This window comes from Protopterus annectens, chromosome 2.part1 (assembly GCF_019279795.1).
Source record: "Protopterus annectens isolate FY-2018-M chromosome 2.part1, PAN1.0, whole genome shotgun sequence".
In the NCBI taxonomy this organism is placed as follows: domain Eukaryota; kingdom Metazoa; phylum Chordata; order Ceratodontiformes; family Protopteridae; genus Protopterus; species Protopterus annectens.
The window spans coordinates 1,951,294,971-1,951,318,929 of NC_056729.1; the positions used below are offsets into that span (position 1 = coordinate 1,951,294,971).

Genomic DNA, 23,959 nt, shown 5'->3' on the forward strand with positions numbered 1-23,959 from the left:
GATGCACAGCCTTAATTATCACAAGTGCTAATGTTACAACTGTTTTTCTCTTTACATTCTTCTATTGCTATTTCACTGAAATATAAATGTCCTATATTGTCAACAACACAGGTATGTTTGCCTTCTAGGATGGCCCATAGACACTTCTAGGGAGTGTTGGCCACAGGTAGACTTGACTGACAATTGCATAAAATTGAATGTTCTGTGGTTAGTGTGTACACATGTTTTTGGGGACAATTTCATAGCACCTTTACTAGTTCACTGACAGTTTGTTAGCAAAATGTGTCATCTGCTTGATGTTTTGGGGGTAGGGGACCCAAGTTCCATTTCTGTGCTGGCACAACCAAAACTTGCTATTATTACTCTCCTTGTTTTGGATCCAACCATGCTTCGTGTGTGATTGCAATATGTTACAAACATATAATTCATTTTTTATATTTGAATATCTTGAATGATTTTTGTTTCTCCAGTGGGCAATATGAAAATACTGTGTGTGTTATACCCAAGCAGGACTTTTATGTGATATATATATATATATATATATATATATATATATATATATATCCTTTTTTTCTGTTTTATGTCACCTAGGACTAGGTCACCCATGCTTCCCAATCCCAGCAAACCCCACTTCAATAGCCCTGAGAATGAAGTCATTGTGGAAGCAAACATTGTGCCGGTCTGTTTGAGGGGGGACATGGTGATATGTTTGGCAGAATGCAAATTTGGCAGCAGATAATGGCTGTGAACACAGTAGGTGGCCAGAGCAGGACATATGATCAGGTGCGCCACAGGGCCACCGACATGATTTCATAGGCCCAGAGGAGACCAGGTGCAGTCGCCCTTGAAAGGATGGCTACTCTGGACTTGCTACAGAGCCACCGCTGACACCAAATGAGTTCCTGTCCACTGTCAGAAATCCAGACAGATTAGTGGAAAGTGCACAACAGTATATCATTGATGTTGGTGCTGCTGTTTCAGGGGGACATGTATGTCCTAGAAGGAGCTTCCAGGCAGGCTTACCTATCTTCATTGTTAAATACTTCTCAGAGTAAAATACTGACAGCAATACTTAAGTTCTGTTTTACCAATTTTTTTTTTGGTGGAGGGGAATAGTTGTAGATTGATATAGTTAACATATTCTGGATGATTACATATGGACTTGGGGTGGATGCATCATCCAAGTTCTTGCTATAAGTATCATTAAAGGACATAAATGGCAAAAAGTTTTAACCCTCTGTGTTACTGTTAAATTGTGCTGATGGCATCATTACCTTTTGCTTAACTTCTTCCAGGACCATCCTCTATACGGAGTCTACAATCATCTGCACATGGTAAGCCAAATGTTTTTTATGTCAGTACTGATGAGCAGTTCAAAGAAATACTTATTTTATCCACATGTGTAAATGTGGGTGTGGGTGTCAGGACTGTTGTGTACATTGCTGTACGGTCTGGAATAGTGGAACCACTCAGTCTGTTAGCATATATTGGACGATAGTAGTGTAGGTATTAAATTTCATTCTTGTGTTTGTTGTTTAATCACAGGTGATCCTGATAGTGGAAGTGTAGGATTCTTACAACCTGATGTCAGAGTATCAGCAGACTCTGATGATGATGGCCAAACGGAGGCACAATCAGGGGGTGCAGAGACTGAATTTGACACAAAGGTTCACATTCAGCCATCCCCTGTAATTCCATCGGACACAGCCAGTTGGCCTATGCCAACCCATTCCAGTGAGCCCTCAGATATTGGAGAGGTGGAGGGGGAGACATTTGGTTAGTGTGGTTACTGCGGCTTCAGTGTCGTTGACTCTGGCCACAGCCAAACTGTGGATGAGGTGTGATACAGTAGAGTGGTTAGGGGTGCTCAGAGGTAGTCTGCTGTCCATCCTCCACCTGATCTAGGGGTGTCTTCCTCTGCCACTCAACATATATTTTGGCAGTCATGGAGGCACAGGCACATTCCAATAGGTTCTCCAGAGAAATGCTTAGGTTTGTAGATGTGGCACAGGCTGATATCCGTGCCTGCCTCCACCATGTTGCTGATTCAGTGGATCAGATGATCAACATGTTGGAACGGGGCAGTGTCTGATTGAATGGGAGGGGGATGGCATCCACATGGGCATAGCTCAATAACATCTGATGTTAGCCAATGTGGCCATGCCCGATCACTTTCCACAGCGGCACTATTTCCACTGCTCCATCAGTGGTTGAGATGTCCACACCCAGATGTGGCAGGCCATGAGGGTTGTGGTCGTGGACGTCCTTGTGAAGACAGCTCGCCCAGAAAACAGTCAGTCATGTTAAGTTCCAGAAGACAGTCAGTCATGTTAAGTTAGCAGCACTGCATCTGACCCTGGGCATCAATGTGCCAGTGCAACTCCTGGCAGAGCCAGTTCCTGTGGTTAGGTATGACACAGATGAACTGCCACCTCTACCAAGCATGATTCACACCTATCAGACATACCACCTCTACCAAGCATGACTCACACCTATCCGACATACCAAGATGCAGAGCTAGCATAGAGCTTGGTTGTGTTTTTGCAGACACACACCAATTTCACCTGGTGGGCCCAGACAGACAGACAGACCCACCAGTTACATGGTTCAGCCGTGAGGCTTAAAGCTCATTCTTTGTCAGTGGCCATTTGTTATTTTATCCAAATGTCTGCCTGTTTTACACACACACACACACACACACACACACACACACACACACACACACACACACACACACACACACCTTGTGTGTCAGCCTAGGCTTCCTGCCCCTCCCCCCCCCAATAACTCCCTGTGCAAGTAAGGACAACTGGGCCATAGCCTTGTTTTCTATCTTTTGGCTTCAGGGATATACAAGTTTGTGTCTGATGCTCAGGGTGCATAGCTGACTTAGTGCTTAGGATATCTGTGCTCATAACACTTTGCCAATTGTAATCTGACATATTTTGGTCTTACAAAGTTAAGACAGCGGATAGAATCAAAACAGTTTTTGCATCAGTAGTTTTAAGAATCTTCTGAGGGTTATGAAGTCTGAAACTGAAAAGTGTCTCATTACTTTCTAACTTCTCTAATGATTTTCCAGTACAAAAGTATGAGTCCAAACTGAGTACATTTTGTGACCATCAGTACTTATGAATGTGCGAGTCTCTGATGCCTGAAGCCTATAGAGTACACATGTATTCAACACAAGTCTCTGCTGTCGCATGTTAAAGTCACTGCTGTACAATCACCCACCTTTTACTTACATTACCATGTAACAACATGCAATTCATTTGCATTACTACACAATTCTGTTTTAACACTCCAGGATCAACACTTACCTTGTAAATCCAGCAGGTGCTACAATTTTAGTTCAGGGCCAAGTCTGTCTGATGCTAGGAGTACACAGCCATTTTTACATGGGCAGATAAAGGTTGTGAGCACTGCCTGGCATCAATGTTGCAATATGTATGTGAGTAGGATAAAGTTTAGTCCCTTAGGTGGCGATTGTGTGTGCTATGCATTGCCTTTTAGCCAATGCAAGGGCAGACTGAGCACACCTAAGTCTGCCTACACCCACAGACGCTGCTGGTTCCACCTCTGACTCCTCACTCGAGTGTGGCTGCGGTAACCTTACTACTGGTGGAGGGATGTGTGCCCCTTCCTCTTGTTGATCTGTTTTCTCAGGATGATCTTGTGAAGCATGGCACAAAAGGTGAAGATTTCAGTACATGTACGTGGATTGTACTGTGGGGGCTCCCCCAGATGTATCTAGTCAGCGGAACCATGATTGAAGAAGCCCAAACACACGCTCTATGATATTTCTGGTTTGAGCATGTGCCTCATTTTGGCATTCAGCAGGTATGTGTGCATTTCTGATGGGCGTCATCAGCCACAGTTTCAGTGAATAACCTGTATCCCCAGCAAATGACCCTGTGGGATATCACCACTATTGAATATGTAATACAGTTGGGGGGTGTGCCAGATATTTGAATTGTGGTAACTGCCTGTCTCAGCTGTATACACATTCAAGAGGATTCCCTTAGCATTACACACAACTTGGCATTTAATGAGTGGAAGCCCTTTCTATTTACATAGACCCTTCCCTGGTCCCCAGGCAGTGCCTTGATTTCTATGGGTGCACAATTTATGGCACCCAGTACTTCAGGGTAGGGTGCTACAAGGTAGAGCTCCTGCATATTTAAGGTTCTGTCCTCAGGAGTACAGGAAAAATATATGTGGTCTCTGGCACGTTGGAGCATAACTTTCAGGAATTAATGGTGGATCCTGGATGCGGATTCCTGTGACATTCCCAGTATGTTCTCTGTTGGTCTTTGAAAGGTTTGTGTAGCTAAAATTTTAAGTGCTACACATACCTCTGTCTCCATTGGCGTTGGTTTCCCTCGATTTGCCCTCGGTCCGAGTTGAGGACGACCGAGGTTGCAGAGTTCCTGTAGTGTGTCTCTATATACTCTGCAGCCCTCTACAATTATCACCTCATGCAGGTTATAAGTTAACTGGGGTCCGAAAATTCTTCTTTTTGCCCATGATGTTTTACCAGCAACAGCATAGATTTCAGCCTGCTGCACACACATGAATTAAAGCAACTGCAATCTCTAACATTTTTTCTGTTTAGACTCCTTTCAGTTGCTGTATTCAAATAGGTTTTTGGAAGGTTTTGGAATTCACTGGGAAAACCATCACTGAGTCTACATGGTTGTTTTATAGCCTATTGAATAGTTCCTTCATCTTGGATTGGTTGATTAGCATACAATTCAGCTGCATATGCTGTAATTAGCATGACACTGCATTTACCTTGGTTGCACAACTTGACACACTGTGTACAGCCGCTCACTGAATACAAAACAGTGCGCTACCATGTGCGCACTGTGCAGCTTCACGCGCACAGTCTTAGCGGATCGTGTAGGGTTGATTCAATCTGCCAGATGATCTTTAATGTCAACTGAATATTTTTTTTTTTTTTTTTTTTTTTTACTATCAATCCTTTGTCAGTTAAGACAAACCTGGTTTATGCCTCTTTTCATATATTGTTTTCTGAATTCTTCCCATTTATCCCTTTCATCCAAATTTTGTTCACCAACCATTCCCAGTCTACACCACTGAGTAATTTCTGTCCAATGTACTTAATTTTGCCATCAAAATGGAATAAAATTAAAACATTGTCAACTGTGTTTATGAAATCAACATACATCATCCTTCTATTTTTCCTCATTCACTTCTATAATGCCTTATCAAAAAGATGTATGTGCATGAACAGATTAATAAAAGATACCAATGTGAAATACCAGAATGTGTAATAAAAAATACCGGAAAAACTATCAGGCTTGACCAAAGGGACAAAGACAGTCACCTTGCAGAACATATGAAACTGACTTACAGCTTCCCAAACCTACCAATACTCTAGACACCAGATAAAGTATTTTTATAGCAGATATATGAAAATAAAAGCAGCTTCCCCCAACCTGATGGAATAATATAGGGTCTCACCCAAACAAATGACTAGTGCAAGAAACATGGCCTCAAGCTGAATACAAAAAAAATGTATCATCTTCCCCTTTGGGGGAGTGACGTCCCCACAAATTATCACATTGATAACAACGTCCTAAGCATGCAGTCAGTCGTGAGCGATTTGGGCACTCAGATCGATAGCAACTTGAGTTCTGACTACCATGTTGCTTCCATTGTACAGAAAGCTTTCTACGTGGCCCACCTCATAAATAAGGGTATCTCATCTAGGGACAATGAGGTCATAACATCTCTGTATTCTTCCCTTACAAGGCCCATTTTTGAGTAAAACGCCCTATTCGGCATGTACCTCGCAAAGCACATGCAGCAGCTGAAGAGACCACATAGGCTCCTCACCAGGAGAATCCACGGCCTCAAAAATCTACCATACACAGATAAGCTAAAAGCCCTATCCCTCTACTGTTTCATACAGATTCCTCAGAGGTGACCTCTCTCTGGCTAACAAGGCGATCTCAGACCCCAACTTGATGGGACTGCTGCATATCCACAAGTCAAGCTCAACTCGAGTAACCCGCACACGCGGCCTCAACCTGGTCTGTGACATCAATAGGACTTGATGGCAGGACAGATGCATGTCCCAGAGACTCCCCCATCTATGGAATACACTCCTTCTCCACGTCAAGCAGAGTACCGCTTTACCCCTTTGTTAAGCACAACCTGGATAACTGTATGTTAAACAGAAAATACACCCGTGATATTCCACCAGTGTCCCTGCTGGACAGGGCATCGGGTGCGGATTTGTCTATGCATGGGCTAAACTCTTGGCTAGGCTTATAAGGGCCTCAGGGCCAATAGCCTAGTAACTTCCTATGATCCTCAGACAGACACAGACTAAGAACGGAAAAGCAAATAGTGTAGAGTGCAGTGTGATGGCCACTCACCTGTCCGCAGTGTTCCTTCCAGACTGTGCATCTTCCTGGGAAACTTGGTAGAGTTTTGTTTATATCTTTAGATGGCCACTGCTATATCTATAGTATCATATGCCAGCCAGTGTCTATTTTCTAGACAATGACTATTTTTTCACTATGCTAGCTGCCCTAAAAGTATTAACCATTTGTGTACTGCATAATGGATTCATAAAAAGACTAGTATCTTCTGTGATGAAAAGCACATTTTTTATCCCACACCATGTTTCAGACAGTTGGCATATAGCAAAAGAAAAATTACCAAGTGTTAAGTCAATTATAAGCTCATAATGAGTACCTGAATTCACATTTAAATGCAAAGAACCATTGCACAAGATGTAAATAAAAGCCAACAAAAATTTGAGTAAGATGACTGTCTTACATTTAAGACGCTCAACAGCAAATGTTTCAAATTCTGCAAGCGAGATGTTTTCCAGTGGTGGCTGTAGATAAAACTGGATACTATGAGGATAGATGCCAGCCCTTTGGTCACCTGCCAGCCTAGTGGCCTTCATTTTGCGATTTCTGGAAAACTGCATTTTCAGATCTCAACACAGGAAACACTACCAGAACTAAAAAAAAAAAAAAAAATTGCATCTCAGTATGAATATGTTTTAATACTAAATTACAGCACACAAACATGACACGCATCAACATCCAAGTTCCCTACACAATGAAATGCATAATACCAATAACAAATGCTAAACATGAAAATATATAAAGCACAAATACCCCCCACTCCCCCAAAAAATGCCAAACAATAGTCTGACGATATATTTATGAAGACTATATTTGTATTAGTGCACGCACCAGGACAAGCCTCTTGTATAAAGATAGGCTCAAGATAGAGGTGCCAGAAGATACTGAAAGTTGTGGGCAGGTGGACGTCCAAAGGGACATTCTGTGACCTGAAAAGGGCATTTTTACTTTTTTTTTTTTTAAAGTATATGTATGATATGCATTACACATATTGTCAACTGTAGCTGCGTTACATGGATTTCATATCAGAATTATAAATTAAGCTACTGCCTTTCTTCACCAATTTTCAAGTGTGAATAGGGCAGATGTTTTCACCTAAACGCATAGCCTTTGAGTGCACTGCTCACACAGACAGCCTTTGCACTAGGAACCTGTATGATTACAAGAAAGAGGGAGGGAAGGATTAACACAAAACATTAAACTGGCTTGTGTGTGATATTTCCTAGGCGAGTGTACTAGGCTACAGTCACTGACATGGACATTTTAATTCTAGCTATGCTTCCTGTTCGTCACCCATCTGTATTATTACATAAGTGTTTAATTATTCTTCCTATAGCTATATTTAAATATTTCTCATTTGCAACAGATTTGTTTGGGTCTTGACTTCAATGCATCCGGGATCTGTACTGTAAGGTAGAGCATTTAAGCACCATCTCTATCCATTAGGATGATAGAAAATTTAACCCAGGACTAACCTCTATTTCCCATCCACCGATATACATTAAGCTTAAATAAGGTCATGCAAGGGCTTTGTTTTAAGTATATGGGGAGTCAGTTCCATGGTAGTGGAATAGGGCAGACAATAAATATTACAAAATTACCCATTAAGTCAAATATGACCGCATCCAAAGTATACACAATACACTCTCACTGGAGTCTAAACAGGAAAGTGAAGCCAAGTGAAGCCACATGATAAAAAAGTCTTTGTAACAGTTTTCAGGTGGTTACTTCTTGGGTGTTAACTACACAGTAAATATTCAAAGTCCTGGATCACAGTATACAATTAGTCCCTGAAAACTGCAAATCATGCAAATGTAAACTATAGCTCCTGCAAACTGTGTGTGTCACCAGCAGCTGATATTATACATGTGGCCATGTAATGAAGACAAACATCACGGATGAGCAATTTTCTTGAAACAAACATAGGTAGGTACTAGGCTATTTGCCCTGGTGCCTATATAAGCCTAGTCAAATAGGTACCCTGGCTTTCGCCACCCAACAAAATTATTTTCCTGTGCCCCTGTCGAGAAGAGCCACAGAAGTGATCCCCGGGGTGAATTTCCTATCTCCTATCCAATCATCAAGATTTTTCTTGAAGAGTGCTAATGAGGAGCTTTATTTGATACAGATAGGTAGTTTGTTCCAGAGTATGGGAAGTCTCTGGGACAGGAATCTATCCCTCCAGCATGCTCCGTTTATTGCGGTGACAAGGTTTAGGTCCCTAGAGCATGCAGCTCGGAGGGATTGGGATTTCTTTAAGTGGAGCATGTCCAACAGCTCTGGGTTTGACATAGCTTTGTATGTTAGGCAGAGATCGCCTCCCAGTAGGCAATATGCAACGGAGTAAAGCTGGAGTTTTTTGAGACGGTCTGCGTAGGGCATCTGTTTGATGCCGGTAATCTTCTTTGTAAGGTATTTCTGCAGCCTTTCCAGTTGTTGTAGATGGCTTGTGAGGTACATACCAAAAGGGGCATTGCACTCTATGATGGGTCTAAGGAGTAAAGTACAGTTTTGTACCTACCATAAATGTAGATGTTCGAGGATTCCATTGCTGCAGTCCTAACTATTGGGTATAGTCCGCATCCAGTCGGCCCGAATACCAGAGTATAAGGCTGACGTCGGTCAGGGCGCATTAGACTGACGTCAGTACGTCAGGGTACTAATGCGCATGACCGGCGTCATATCCTCAGTCTTTTCTTGCCCCAGATGTCAGAAGACCCTAAAAAGACAAGACCCAAAATACCTGCACCAAAACATGAACAATATATACAAAAATATAAGCAGGTAAACTCACCTACACAACCACCCCTAAACACAGAGGGGAAGGAGGGAGGGTAATTGGACTGCAGCAATGGAATCCTCGAACATCTACATTTATGGTAGGTACAAAACTGTACTATGTTCTTCGTTTCCATTGCTGCAGTCCTAACTATTGGGTAGAATCCCAAAGCAGAGGTAAGGGAGGCTGGCAAATCATAAAGAAGCAGGAGCTGACAACATGCCTTGCAAAACAGCTGTGGCAAAACCAGCCCTAGACTTAGAGTAGATAGGAAGGTGATACTGCTTAGAGAAAGTATGCACTGAACTCCAAGTAGCTGCTTCCAGAATATCCTTAGTTGCCACCCCCCGTAGAAATGCTGTTGAAGTGGCAGTAGCCCTAGTGGAATGAGGCCTAATCCCAGCTGGAACCTCCTTGCCATGATGGGAATAACAAAATGCAATGCAAAAGCCAATCCACCTAGAAATAGTTTGTTTTGACACTGGCTTGCCCTGAACTCAAAGCAAAAGAAACAAACAACTGCTGAGACTGCCTAAAATCCTTAGTCCTGCTTAAGTAATAACGCAATTGCCTGTGTACATCCAAAGTATGCAAAATCTTCTCCCTTTATTTTGGGGGTCTGCATAAAAAGTAGGCAAATGAATAGTTTGGTTTAAAGCCACACTAGAAACCACCTTAGGCATAAAGGAAGGATTAGTACGTAATGATACCCTATCCTTATGGAAAATCAAAAAGGGCTCGACTGCCATAAGGGCCTGCAACTCAGACACCCTTCTTGCAGAAGTAACAGCCAACAAAAAAGCAGTCTTCCATGACAAATATTTCAATTCAGCAGTAGCCGCAGGCTCAAAAGGTTGTAGAGTAAGTTTTTCCAACACAAAATTGAGATCCCAAGCAGGAGTAGGAGCTCTACGTAGGGGTCTTATATTTTTGCCCCTCTAAGAAACTGCTTGAACAAAGGATGCGAAAACAATGGTGGGTCACAATCATAGTGAGCTGAGATTGCTGCAGCATGAATCTTAATGGAAGAGAAGGACAGACCTTTGTCCAGTAACTCAGTAAGGTATTGAAGAGCCATACTCAAATTAGGCTCAGAAATCTCCAAATTCTTTGCTTTACTCCAAAATAAAAATCTCTTCCATTTTGCTGCGTACACTTTCCTTGTACTAGGTCTTCTAGCTTCCATAATCACATTTAAAACTTGTTGAGGAAGTTGAGACCTGCTGTGTTTCAACACAGAATATGCCAGGCTGTCAGATGAAGAGAGTGAAGCTTGACATTGAGCAGATGACCGTCCTGCCGGATAACAGATGTGGAATCAAAGGTTAAGGCCATGGAGGCTTCTTTACCAGACTCCGTAGGAGAGGGCACCAGTGTTGCTGAGGCCAATCTGGAGCTATCAAAATCATCCGTGGCCTGTCCTGTCTGACTTTTAACAGTACCTTTGGAAGAAGAGGCAGAGGTGGAAAGGCAGACACATGAAGGTTTGTCCAACTGAAAGACAGAGCATCCACTTTCCAAGCTGTGTGATGAAACCCCTTTGTGCAAAACTGTGGCAGCTGGTGGTTTAGTGGAGAAGCGAACAGATCTATGTCTGGAGTTCCCCATGACACTGTCAATTTCTGAAATACATGAAGATCCAGTTTCCACTTGTGGGGATCCATGATTTGTCTGCTTAACACATCTGCTAAGGAGTTCTGTGCTCCTGGCAGAAACCTTGCCTGAAGAGTTAGGTGCAAGCGTGGCAGTCTCCCATAAAATCATTGCTTGCCTGCATAGAGGATAAGAATGTGTTCCCCTTGTTTGTTGAAGTACCACATGACAGTTGTGTTGTCTGTTAGAATCAACACCTGCCCTGGAAGAAGTAACTCCTTGAAAGCCAGCAATGCGAACTGGACTGCCAACATCTCCTTCATGTTGATATGTAGATGCTGTAGTCTGGCAGGCCACTTGTCTTGTATCCACTTTCCATTTAGATGAGCTCCCCAAGCAATGTCTGAGGCATCTGTCGGTAAAATCTGACTCGCCTCTGGCTGGGTCACAGAGAGTCCCTTGTTTAGGTGACATTCCTGAGCCCACCACAAAAATTCTCTTTGAAGGCAAGGTATTATTTGAATGACAGTGTCTAAATCCTGGCAGTGCTGTGTCCATACATGTTTGAGATACCATTGTAACTTCCTCATATGCAGTTTGGCATTGGGAAGCACCAGAATACAAGATGCCATGAACCCTAATGCTTGAAGGACTGTCTCTGCAGTCAGCACGGACTGATGAGATAGTTGATGGAAGTAAAGTGATAGACTCTTTAGTTTGTCCGGGGTTAAAAAGGCCATCTGGGCTGCTGTATTCAGCCTCACACCCAGAAAGCACATGTCTGGAGAGGGTACTAGACTGGACTTTATTTCGTTCACAGAATACCCTAGGCATCTTAGCACTGCAATAAGATATTCCAGATGCTGTAGAAGGTTTTCCTTTTCTTGAGCCAGAATCAGGTAGACGTCTAAATAAGGATAGATTGGAAGTCCTTGTAGCCTGAAGTAAGCTATCACTGGAGCCAGAACCTTTGTGAATACTCTGGGTCCAGTAGATAAGCCAAAGGGCAATGCAGAGAACTGATAATGAGAATCTCCAGCTCGAAACCGCAGATACTTCCTGTAACTTAGCCTGATAGGCACATGAAGGTAAGCTTCCTTGAGATCTAAAGTTACCATCCAGTGATCTTTGCCCAGCAGGGGTAAAAGCCGCTGTAACGTCAACATCTTGAACTTGGGAATGTCCAGATAAGTGTTGAGGAGAGATAAATCCAAAAGCAGTCTCCACGTGTTCCCCTTCTTTGGTACTAGGAACATGTGAAAATAAAATCCTAGGCCCCTTTCTGATACAGGGACTGGCTGAATGATGTCCAACACCCATCTGTCTTGAGTAATTAAATCCCAATTTTCTTTGAAAAGAGACAGTCGTCCTTCCAAAGGAGCTGCCAGACGAGAATCTACTGGCAGCTGAAAAGGCAGGTCATTGGGTCTGTTTACGAAAGGACTGACCCCTGCCCTCACCAGAAGTCTGAGCAGGTGAACTCCCTGTTCTAGGCCTAAAGGAACCTTGAGCCCTGCCCCTACCACGTCTAGACCTACCCCTAGACTAGGAATCATAAGCAGGATATGTCCACCCCTTAGCAGGCCAATTTCTACTAAACTTGGTGGCTGTACCTGCAAAAATCTTTAACAGTTTGCATAGACTTAGCTTTGTCCTCCATTTTCTTTAAAACTGCTTCCACAGGTGGACCAAACAACACATCAGACTGTAAAGGAGCATCCAAAATCCTTGTCTTAACATGCTCAGCCAAATTTTGATCCCTCAACCAGGCATGCCTGCGAAGAACAGAACTAGTGGCAGCCACCCTCGAGGAGGCCTGCACAGCATCAAAACCACATTGCAAAGAATGCTTGCCCACTTGTTCAGACACATAAACTAAATCCAGCAAGTCTTTACAATCAATACCTTCCGCCAAAGCATCCACCTTAGATTTCAATTGTGAAAGGAGATAATTTTGATATTTCAGCATGTGAAACTGACAATTCAACGCCTCATGGCTAGAGTGGAAGAAGTATACACTTTCTTACCCCACCTATCTAACGCCCTTGCCTCTTTGTCAGTGGGAACAGGATTTTTAACCACAGAGGCCTTAACACCTTTAGGCCCCTGAGAAACAGTTTCTGGGTCCGCCCTAGGACTCTTAAACAAATACTTATGAGCTTCGGGCACCCTATAGTACCTATCAGGTTTAACAGGAGCAGGAGGCAACGAATCAGGGTTCAGGGAAGCCTCTGTAAAAACATCTTCCACTACATTCAACACAGGAGGTATAGCTAAGGGCCTATGCTGGGGTAAAAACAAGAATTCCCTAAGCCTCTTCCTGGAATCAGAGTAATCCTGGCCTTCCCATTTAAAGTGCTCCCTCATGGAATGCAGAGTCTCTGAAAATGAAAAATCCTCAGGAGGAGAAGCCGAAGGAGTGGCATCATCCACATCAGAATCAGAATAATGAGGATACTCCTGCAAATCTTCCGCAGAAGACTCAGAAGCCCCTGAACCCTGTTCAAAACTGTCAAACTCTGGTTCCACTCTAGGCCTCTTATCAGGAGGGCCCATAGAACCTCTAATCATAGTAATCAAATCTTCTGCCATTTTAAGCATATGTTTCTTAGGTACAGAACCCGAAAGGCTAGGAGAAGCCCCTACTGAAGCTGAAGTTGGCCTACCTCTTAAAGAAGTTTTGGCAACAGAAGGAGAGGCTCTAACTACTTTGGGAAGAGAGGGAAGAATAGTTACCTGAGAAGCCCCCTCAGCCTGGCCTGCCTCCTGAGAGGGTACATCCAGTAACAGTAAAGTTTCTGCCTGAGACTCCATAGAAACTCCTGGCAAAACCTCTGGCTCCACTGAGCCATCTAAAGAACCGACGTCCGGGACTGCCGGTTCATCAACCCTAGGCTTCGCTGTTTTGTCCTTGCGCTTCTTGGACGAAGCGGGCGTCGGAGCATCCGACGGCATTTTATAATTGCAACGCTTCCCAAACACTAATCTGGCACAGTCTAACCTCCTCTTAATAGTGCGTTTGTTAAACCTAGCACAAGAGCGGCAACCAACAACGTCGTGCTCAGGCCCTAAACAAGGTATACACAATGTATGGTAATCCCTATGAGGTATTTGTTTCCCACAAGAAATACAGTTATTCACTTTTTCTGACATCCGGTTAAATACTGAGGCAAGAAAAAACCAAAATGTTCCCCAACGGGGTACTTAGCCAACTCTGATTCGGTCTGAAACTCCGGTTTCGGAAATATTTCAGAACGCCAACCTGCACTCGCAAAACTGCTTCTGCATCGGACCACGCGGCAAAAAAGACTGAGGATATGACGCCGGTCATGCGCATTAGTACCCTGACGTACTGACGTCAGTCTAATGCGCCCTGACCGACGTCAGCCTTATACTCTGGTATTCGGGCCGACTGGATGCGGACTATACCCAATAGTTAGGACTGCAGCAATGGAAAACGAAGAACATCGAGTAGAGGGGAACAATGACCTCTTTTTCTTGGATGAGAAACCTTTTGTGATGAGGTGTGCCATGTAGAACAATTTCCTGATTACTGTGGTGATGCGATTATTAAAAGGAGAGACTACTGTCGACCTGTGTCCCATGTAATGTACATGTAAATGTTAACTTGGACTTTCCAAATGGAAAAAAAGCAAGCTACTCTAATGTGCATTAAAATGATGTAAAACAGATAAATACAGGACGATTCTAAATCTGAATACTGAAAACTGTACAGTATGTGGCACAGCTGATTTAAGGGGATACTAAATCAGCACAAGTCTAACACCTGTCCAGATGAAAGGCAATCAGCTATCTGACCAAACAGACTGATTTTGCATTGGTCTCATTTAATAAAATGAATTTGCCTAGTATAACTGCATTAGCTAGACACTTAAGTATTTGCTTGCAAAACATTCCTATGGACTGCATCTCTGTGCACCTACTGATTTGACAGACATGCACAGTAGCACATATATACCCTCAAATTTGTGCATATTTAATCTCATGCATACTTACACACTCACATGCACACACTTAAGGAAGGATTCTGGGGTCCTTGAGAGAAAGCTGCTTACTTTCTTTTTTTTAAAAGATACAGTTGTGCTGGGACAGAAGGGCACAGACCCTGATTTAGTTTAAAGGGGATGCCCACCTCACCCCATGGTTACAGCACCCCTGACTTCATTATAATAGTGATCAAGGTAAAAAAATGCAGCAGTTTCACATCACCATTTGTTACCTTTCAGTTTTAGTAGTGTTCTGAGTAGGACATTAGTGTTACTTAATATTTTAGTGATCCACTCAGGATATGGTGCTTCAGACATTTTTAGTTACCAGCCTAACGGTCAGTTGCATTGTGCAGTTCAATGAATACAGCTCAATCTTGCGCAAGGAACCCTTAACATCTACTGATACTTTTCAAATCAGCAACTGTTCAGGCACAATATACAAAAGAAAATTATGCCTTGGAATTAATATGCCTGGAACTTGAAAGGTAAAGTATCCTCGATAGAATCAGTTCTCATTTTCTGATTCTTCAACACATCACAAGACAATAGTCCCTCCAAAGAGTTTAAGAATACTTGCACATTAGGACAACGCTATTTCTTCTTTGAGACCTGTGCAAAGAAATACCACGGGCACACAGGTCAAGCATATTTTTCATCAACCAGAGGAGAAGTTGAGGGTAGCAATTAATAAGGAGCTGAAGGACTTTATCTGGGAGGGGAAAATAGCAGGAGTCAAGTGGGATAAGTTGATTCTTCCAGTAGAACAAGGTGGATTGAGATTACCCAATTTGAATAGGTATTTCAGAGCTACACAGTTAACACTCCTATACATAGCACAAGCAAAAAACTATAATTCAAACTGGAAAGGGATTATGATGAAACACGGGGGAAGCTCGAGAAAAGTACAGTTTTGTACCTGCCATAAATGTAGATGTTAGAGGATCCACATTGCTGCAGTCATAACCTGTGGGTAGTCCACTGTCCTCGGTCGGCCCAAATACCAAAGAGCTAGGCTGGCGTCGGTCATTGTCGCCCAGAGCTGACGTCAGTACGTAGCAGTACTTAAGCGCATGACCGACGCCATATCCTCAGTCTTTCTTGCCCCAGATGTCAGAAGGCCTAGAAATGAAAGGCCAGAGCCAAAATAGTAAACACCCAACAACCCCCAGTGTGTAAATAATGAGAATCCCCAAAAAGAATCACAGCAACCACAAACTATAGAGGGGAAGGAGGGAGGGAAAATAGGACTGCAGCAATGTGGATCCTCGAGCATCTACATTTATGGTAGGTACAAAACTGTACTATGTTCTTCGTCTCACATTGCTGCAGTCATAACCTGTGGGTAGAATCCCAAAGCAAAGGAAAAGGGAGGCTGGTAAACTAAAAAGCATTAGGAGCTGCTAACATGCCCTGTAAAACTGCAATGGCAAACCCAGCCCTGGACTTGGAATAAAGAGGGAGATGGTAATGCTTAGTAAAAGTGTGTACTGAACTCCAAGTAGCTGCCTCCAAAATATCCTTAGTAGCTACCCCCCTCAAAAAGGCAGTAGATGTGGCAGTAGCCCTAGTAGAATGAGGTCTGATCCCAGCAGGAACAGTCTTCCCATGATGAGAATAACAAAAAGCAATACAGTGACCAATCCACTTAGAAATAGTTTGCTTTGAAACAGCTTTCCCTTGTGAACCCAAAGCAAAGGAAATAAATAACTGTTGAGTCTGCCTGAACTCTTTAGTTCTGCTCAAATAATACCGTAGCTGCCTGTGGATGTCCAAAGAATGCAGGACTTTTTTCCCCTTATTTTGGGGATCAGCATAAAAAGTAGGCAAATGAATAGACTGGTTCAAGGCCACATTAGAAATCACTTTAGGCATAAAAGTAGGGTTAGTACGCAAAGAAACTCTATCCTTATGGAATATCAGAAAGGGTTCAACTGCCATGAGTGCCTGCAATTCAGATACCCTCCTAGCAGAAGTAATGGCCAACAAAAAAGCAGTCTTCCAAGACAAAAACTTCAACTCAGACGTAGCTGCAGGTTCAAAAGGAGGTAAAGTAAGCTTCTCCAACACAAAATTGAGATCCCAGGAAGGAGTAGGAGCTCTACGTGGGGGTCTTATATTCTTTGCCCCTCTAAGAAATTGTCTGAACAAAGGATGAGAAAATAACGGAGGGTCACAATCATAGTGAGCAGAAATGGCTGCAGCATGAACCTTCACAGAAGAAAATGACAAACCCTTGTCCAGTAATTCAGTAAGATACTGTTAGTGCAAAACTCAAATTCGGTACTGAAACATCAAAGCCCTTTGCTGTGCTCCAAAGAAAAAATCTCCTCCATTTATCAGCATAAACTTTTCGAGTACTAGGCCGCCTGGCTTCCAAAATGACATCTAAAACCTGTTGAGGAAGCTGAGACCCCACCGGCTCTAATACAGAATACGCCAGGCTGTTAGATGCAGGGACTGCACCCTGACATTGAGAAAATGATTGTTTGACTGGGATAACAAGTGAGGCATCTGTGGCAAAGGCCAAGGGGGCTCCTGAATTAAACTCCTCAGCAGAGGATACCAATGCTGACGTGGCCAATCTGGTGCTATTAGAATCATGCAAGGCTTGTCCCACCTGACTTTCAAGAGTACCTTGGGAAGAAGAGGCAGAGGGGGGAAAGCATAGACGTGAAGGTTGTTCCAACTGAAAGATGGAGCATCCACTTTCCAAGCTTTTGGGTGGAACATCTTTGTGCAAAATTTTGGCAGTTGGAAATTCAGTGGAGAAGTGAACAGATCTATGTCTGGAGTTCCCCAAGCCACGGTCAACTGTTGGAATACCGGAGGGTCCAATTTCCACTCGTGGGGATCCACAATTTGTCTGCTCAATACATCTGCTAGGGAGTTCTGTGCTCCTGGCAGAAACCGTGCTCGAAGATTGATGTGCAAACTCAGAGCAGTCTCCCACAATATCATTGCTTGTCTGCAAAGAGGGTAAGAATGGGTTCCCCCCTGCTTGTTGATGTACCACATGACTGTTGTGTTGTCTGTTCGAATCAACACCTGTCCCGGCTGAAGTAGGTCCTTGAAGGCCATCAAGGCAAATTGGACTGCTAACATCTCCTTCATGTTGATATGCAAATGTAGTAGTTTGGGAGGCCACGTGTCTTGTATCCATTTCCCATTGAAGTGTGCTCCCCAAGCCAAATCCGAGGCATCCGTCGTTATGATCTGACTCGCCTCTGGTCGGGTCACAGAGAGTCCCCTGTTTAGGTGACATTCCTGAGCCCACCACAAGAATTCCTTCTGGATGCAAGGTATTATCCGAATGACAATGTCCAAACCGTGGCAGTGTTGAGTCCATACACTTTTGAGATGCCACTGTAGCTTCCTCATATGCAGTTTGGCATTGGGAAGTACTAGAATGCAAGATGCCATGAACCCCAAGGCTTGAAGGACTGTCCTTGCAGTCAGCCTGGACATTACTGATAACTGTTGGAAGTATAGATGAAGAGTTCTTTGTTTGTCCGGGGTTAGAAATGCCATCTGAGAAGCTGTATTCAGTCTCACACCCAGAAAGCACATGTCATGAGAGGGCACTAGACTGGACTTTATTTCGTTCACAGAATACCCTAGGCACCTTAAAACTTCCATTACATACTGGAGATGTTGTAGTAACTTGTCTTTGTCTTGAGCAAGAATCAGGCAATCGTCCAGATAAGGATAAATTTGTATTCCCCTCTGTCTGAAGAAAGCAATTACAGGAGCCAGAACTTTTGTGAACACCCTGGGCGCAGTAGATAAACCAAAGGGCAATGCAGAGAACTGATAATGAGAAGTACCAGCCCGAAATCTCAGGAATCTCCTGCAGCTGGGCCTGATAGGGATGTGAAGATAGGCCTCTGAGATCCAGGGTTACCATCCAGTGATCTTTGCCTAGTATAGGCAGAAGTTGTTGTAATGTTAACATCTTGAACTTTGGAATGTCTAGGTAGGTATTGAGAATGGACAAATCCAGAATTGGCCTCCAAGTGTTTCCTTTCTTTGGCACTAGGAATAGACGGGAATAAAATCCTAGGCCTACTTCTGACGGAGGGACCACCTGAATTGCCCCCATCTGTAAAAGCAAAGAAATTTGCTTCTGAGCCTCCAGCCTTTGCTGAGGAGGCACATCCGGTATGCCTTTGAAAGGAGGAAAAGTGTGAAAATAAAACTTGTAACCTTGATTTATTATATCCAACACCCATTTGTCCTGGGTGACCCAATGCCAGTTTTGTTTGAAAAGTCCCAACTTTCCTCCTAGAGGAGCTGCCAGAAAGGAAGGGTCTGGCAGCTGAAGATGCAGGTCATTGGGTCTGTTTACGAAAAGGCTGACCCCTGCCCTCACCAGAAGACTGTGCAGGAGAACTCCCAAGTCCTAGGTCTGAAAGAACCCTGAGCGTGAGCCCTGCCTCTACCACGTCTAGACCTGCCCTTAGACTGATAATCTGAAGAAGGGTACGACCATCCTCTAGCAGGCCAATTCCTACTAAACTTAGGGGGCTGCACCTGCAAAAAATCCTTGACCGTCTGCATAGACTTAGCCTTATCTTCCATCTTTTTCAAAACTGACTCCACAGGAGAACCAAAAAGAACTTCAGATTGAAGAGGAGCATCCAAAATCCGAGCCTTAACATGCTCTGACAAATTTTGATCCTTAAGCCAGGCATGTCTACGAATAACTGAACCTGTAGCAGCCACCCTGGATGAAGCCTGAAGAGCATCGAAACCACACTGCAAAGAATGTTTGCCAACTTGATCTGATGCATGAACCAACTCCTGGAGCTCCTTACACTCTATACCCTCAGATAAAGCATCCACCTTAGATTTCAACTGGCCTAACAAAAAGTTCTGATACTTCAGCATATGAAATTGGCAATTCAAAGCCCTCATAGCTAACGCAGAGGAGGTGTACACTTTTTTCCCCCACCTATCTAACGCTCTAGAATCTTTATCCAAAGGAACTGGATTCTTAGCCACAGAAGCCCTGACACCCTTCAGACCTTGAATAATAGTTTCCGGATCAGCTCTAGGACTCTTGTACAAATACTTATGTGCTTCTGGAACTCTGTAATATCTGTCTGGCTTGACAGGGGCGGGGGTCAAAGAATCCGGATTAAGGGAAGCTTCAGAAAAAACATCCTGAACAACATCCAAGACAGGAGGAATAGCCAAGGGCCTATGTTGTGGCAAAAACAAAAATTCCCTAAGCCTTTTCCGAGAATCTGAAAAATCCTGACCTTCCCACTTGAAATGTTCCCTCATGGAATGTAAAGTTTCAGAAAATGAAAAATCCTCTGGAGGAGAAGCAGAAGGACAGGAATCCTCTGCATCCGAATCTGAATAGGGAGGGAAATCCTGAATTTCTTCAACTGAGGAATCAGAGTAGTCTGAAGAATGATCCATTCCCTCTAAATCTGCCTCCACCCTAGGCCTCTTCTCTGGGGGGGCATAGAACCCCTGATTAAAGTAATCAAGTCCTCTGCCATTTTCAACATATGTTTTTTAGGAACAGAGGCTGGAGAGCTAGAACTATGGCTAGGGCCAGCAAGACAAGGTTTGGCCTTAGCATGGCCTTTATCCACTGAAGAAGAAGGCCTAATAACCTTTTGTAAAGATGGAACTACAGATACCTGAGAAGCACCCTCAGCCTGGCCTAACTCCTGAGAGGCCAACTCCTGCAAAAGTAAAGGTTCCCCCTGGGATTCAGCCGAACCCTCAGCAGGATCCACAGATTCAACCAGAGCTTCCATAGAACCGGCGTCTGCAACGGACGACTCATCCGGTTTAGACCTCAAAGATTTATCTTTACGCTTTTTAGCGGTAGCGGGCGTCGGAGGATCCGACGGCATGTTATAGTTACACCGTTTACCGAAAACAAGCCTGGCACAGTCTAATCTTCGTTTAATGGTGCGCTTATTAAATCTAGCACAAAAGCGACACCCGACTACGTCGTGTTCAGGCCCCAAGCAAGGAATACAAAAAGAATGATAATCCCTATGAGGTATCTGTTTCCCACAAGAAATACAATTATTAACTTTTTCTGACATCCGGATAACTGAGGCAAGTAAAGACAAAAATTTCCCCAACGGGGTACTTAGCCCAACTTGGTCTTCGGTCTGAAACTCGATAAATGAAAATTTCAGAACGCCGAACGGCACTTGCAAACGCTGCTTCTGCTTCGGACCACGCAGCAAGAAAGACTGAGGATATGGCGTCAGTCATGCGCTTAAGTACTGCTACGTACTGACGTCAGCTCTGGGCGACAATGACCGACGCCAGCCTAGCTCTTTAGTATTCGGGCCGACCGAGGACAGCGGACTACCCACAGGTTATGACTGCAGCAATGTGAGACGAAGAACATCAAGGAGATACTGGGATTTTGCATGCGGGTCTTTAAAGAAGGATAACAATGATCATGCAGAATATTATATCCATAAAGTAGCAGAAAGTTTTCTAAGAATGAAACCAACACGGGAAAGGGGTAAGGAGATTCTGCCGAAAGGGATGACTGCAATTAGGGATACAGACAGTAGGCAAAAGGGGACTGGAATTTAATGGAGAAAACTGGCAAAGGAATCAAGGTATTAGGAGCAAATAACTAGAAAGGGAAAGATGACAGAATGGGAAGACGCCAAGAAAGTATTTGGACTGCATGTTAGAGATTGCCTTCCCTATCAGGGATTGATAGAGTATAGAGTATAGGCAAAGAGAAAGAAATGGGGGGGGGGGTCCTAAACAAAAGGACCAGCACTGGTAGAGTTTTTAATAGAAACTAGAACAAAAGCTGCCATTAACAAAGGAATAATTAGTACAGCATATAAAATACTGCATGAAAACAAAAAGAATCAGAGGAGGTTAAAAAGGATTGGGAAAAGAGATTGGATAAGCAATTCACAAAGAAACAATGGGAGTATATATGTATGTCTCCCAAATACACAAAAAAAAATCTAAAAGATTTAGGACTTTTGCCTGGAAATGTTTACATAGATATTTTTATACCATGAGTAGACGCCAGAGAATTTTTCCTCAAGCAGACAGCAAATACTGGAGGTGTGAAGGCGAAGAAGGAGGTAACTGGGAACAAATTTTCTGGGAGTGCAGTGAGTTGGCGGACTTTAAGGATTCCCTGCAGGATGCACTGTCAGAGACATTGGGTAAGCAGATTGGTCTGACGAGGTAGATGTTTTTTCTGAGCTATGATACAGAATCGGAATTGCCTACACATGGCAAGGCCTTGCTGTGTCTAATTATGGTGGCTGCCAGAAAAGCAATTACTAGAAAATGGAAATCAAAATCTAAACCAACTATACTGGAAGTAGTGTATATAGTTGCAGATAAAACTGGAAAGGAGATCTTTAGAAAAGGGTAGGAACAAACTACGTAGGAAAAAAATGGGAATTGTGGGAACAATACATACAAGGGAGGGATGAGGTCTAAAAGGTGGCAGGACTTAAATGAGCTATGTGATGTTCGAGTGAGAAAGATTGGTTAGATTATAAGTGATGTATAATGTTTGCAGCTGGGAGTGTGTCAGTAAGGTTTGTGATGTGAAATACTTTTGACTAGGATTGTGTTGGTGTGGTTTGTTTTCATTTATATAAATGTACGACTGCCTATGTAGTAAATGATGGTTTAATAAAGTGGTTTCTTGTTTAAAAAAAAAAAAAAAAAAAAAAAGGCAGGAATTGAACTATTTATGTAATATTGCTTAGGTTATATGATCTATAGCAATATATGTGAAGTATAGCAATGTCTTTCTGCTTTTCCCAGTTAGTGGTTGCCACAGCAGATCACAGGTCCTCAGACTGATTAGCAGTGGAGTTTTATGGTGTCGAATTACCAGCCTGGGGTCCAAGCTTCACAGAAGACACATGCACATTCCTACCTGCATGTCTTTAAAGCTCACTTGACTGCAGAGAAGACATGCAAACACCGCACATAAGGTGCTCATGCAGAGAATCGAACCGAAGAACCTCTTGCTGTGAGGCGACAATGCTAACCGCTGCACCACTGCGGCCTTCGGATGTGAAGTATAATGTTTATTATGTTAATATAGTTAGGTAAATTTACATTCATATGAAAGTAATCAATGTCACAGGTGATAATGCAATAAAGGTGTTTGGGAAAAAAAAATACCACAGGCAAATAACTTTAATATTGCACGACAGTTTGACTAGTGATAAGAAGGGCATAAGGATAAAAAGAGCCTAAGAACAGGTCACTAAAATGTTCTGCAAAATAAAGCCACCTTCACATACAGTATTTTAGATGCATCATGATTTCATCTTCTTTGCTATAATTTGATATAATGTTAATCACAACTCTACAGTATTTCGTATTTATTATTTTGTTTTCAAAGGTAAAACGAAGTAATTTAGCAAAGATTTTCTACCATCACCACCACCCACAAAACAAGATTAAAAGGTTAATATTCATAATGAGTACTCTATGGTTGTAAAAGGAAATACCCAGTGTAGCAGCTTAAGTTTTACTTTAAGCATGTAACTACCAGCATCAAGTCTCCCCATTAGTAATCCATTCCATACCCAATAGACAATGAAGACAAATATTTCAATCATTTTCTGTATCCCACGTTTTTAAGGTCTGAAACCTTTCGAATGAACATTTCCTGTATCCATTCTAGTTTATAAAATGATCTATAACATTCTATAATAAGTCTAACGGCATATCTGAGCTGAAACACACCTCAATATATTATCACTTATTAAACATAACATTTTCTCACTACAGATTTGGTATGATCTTCAAATATTAAACACAAGTCCATCAAGATCTCCAAATCCCCAACATAAGTTGCTTCTATTATAATATCATTATCCAGTGCATATGGATGCCTAATGTTATTACAGCCAAAGTACATCACCATGCATTTTGTTGAGATTAAACCTCATACCTGAGGGATCTTGTCATAAAAACTAATTGGGTTCTACAGGAACACCCTGAAAGAAAACCATGTGGAAATATGTCAAGTTCATATTTCATCAATACATCCTGGATGAATTAAACCACACGCTCAAAATATTTACCTAAATAGAGGTCATACTAAATTGGCCTTCAGCATCAATAGCTGATTTGGACTGGCCTTTGGATATAGACAACTGCTTCTTCTCACATGCCTCATA

At 42.8% G+C, this 23,959-nt stretch overlaps 1 protein-coding gene across 4 annotated transcripts in view; it reads right to left on the bottom strand.

Annotated features, from left to right (window-relative positions):
• The window catches only part of PRIM2 (DNA primase subunit 2), a 2,362,887-nt gene that overhangs the window by 2,305,012 nt on the left and 33,916 nt on the right, over positions 1-23,959 (bottom strand). For 3 of the 4 annotated variants that reach the window (XM_044063334.1, XM_044063337.1, XM_044063335.1), the window contains exon 2: positions 6,814-7,003. In XM_044063334.1, the coding sequence (XP_043919269.1) occupies positions 6,814-6,970 (157 nt within the window). In that variant the 5' untranslated portion in view covers positions 6,971-7,003. Of the gene's footprint in view, positions 1-6,813; positions 7,004-23,863; positions 23,888-23,959 lie in introns of those variants that run through there. The other variant, XM_044063336.1, reaches the window with a different exon arrangement.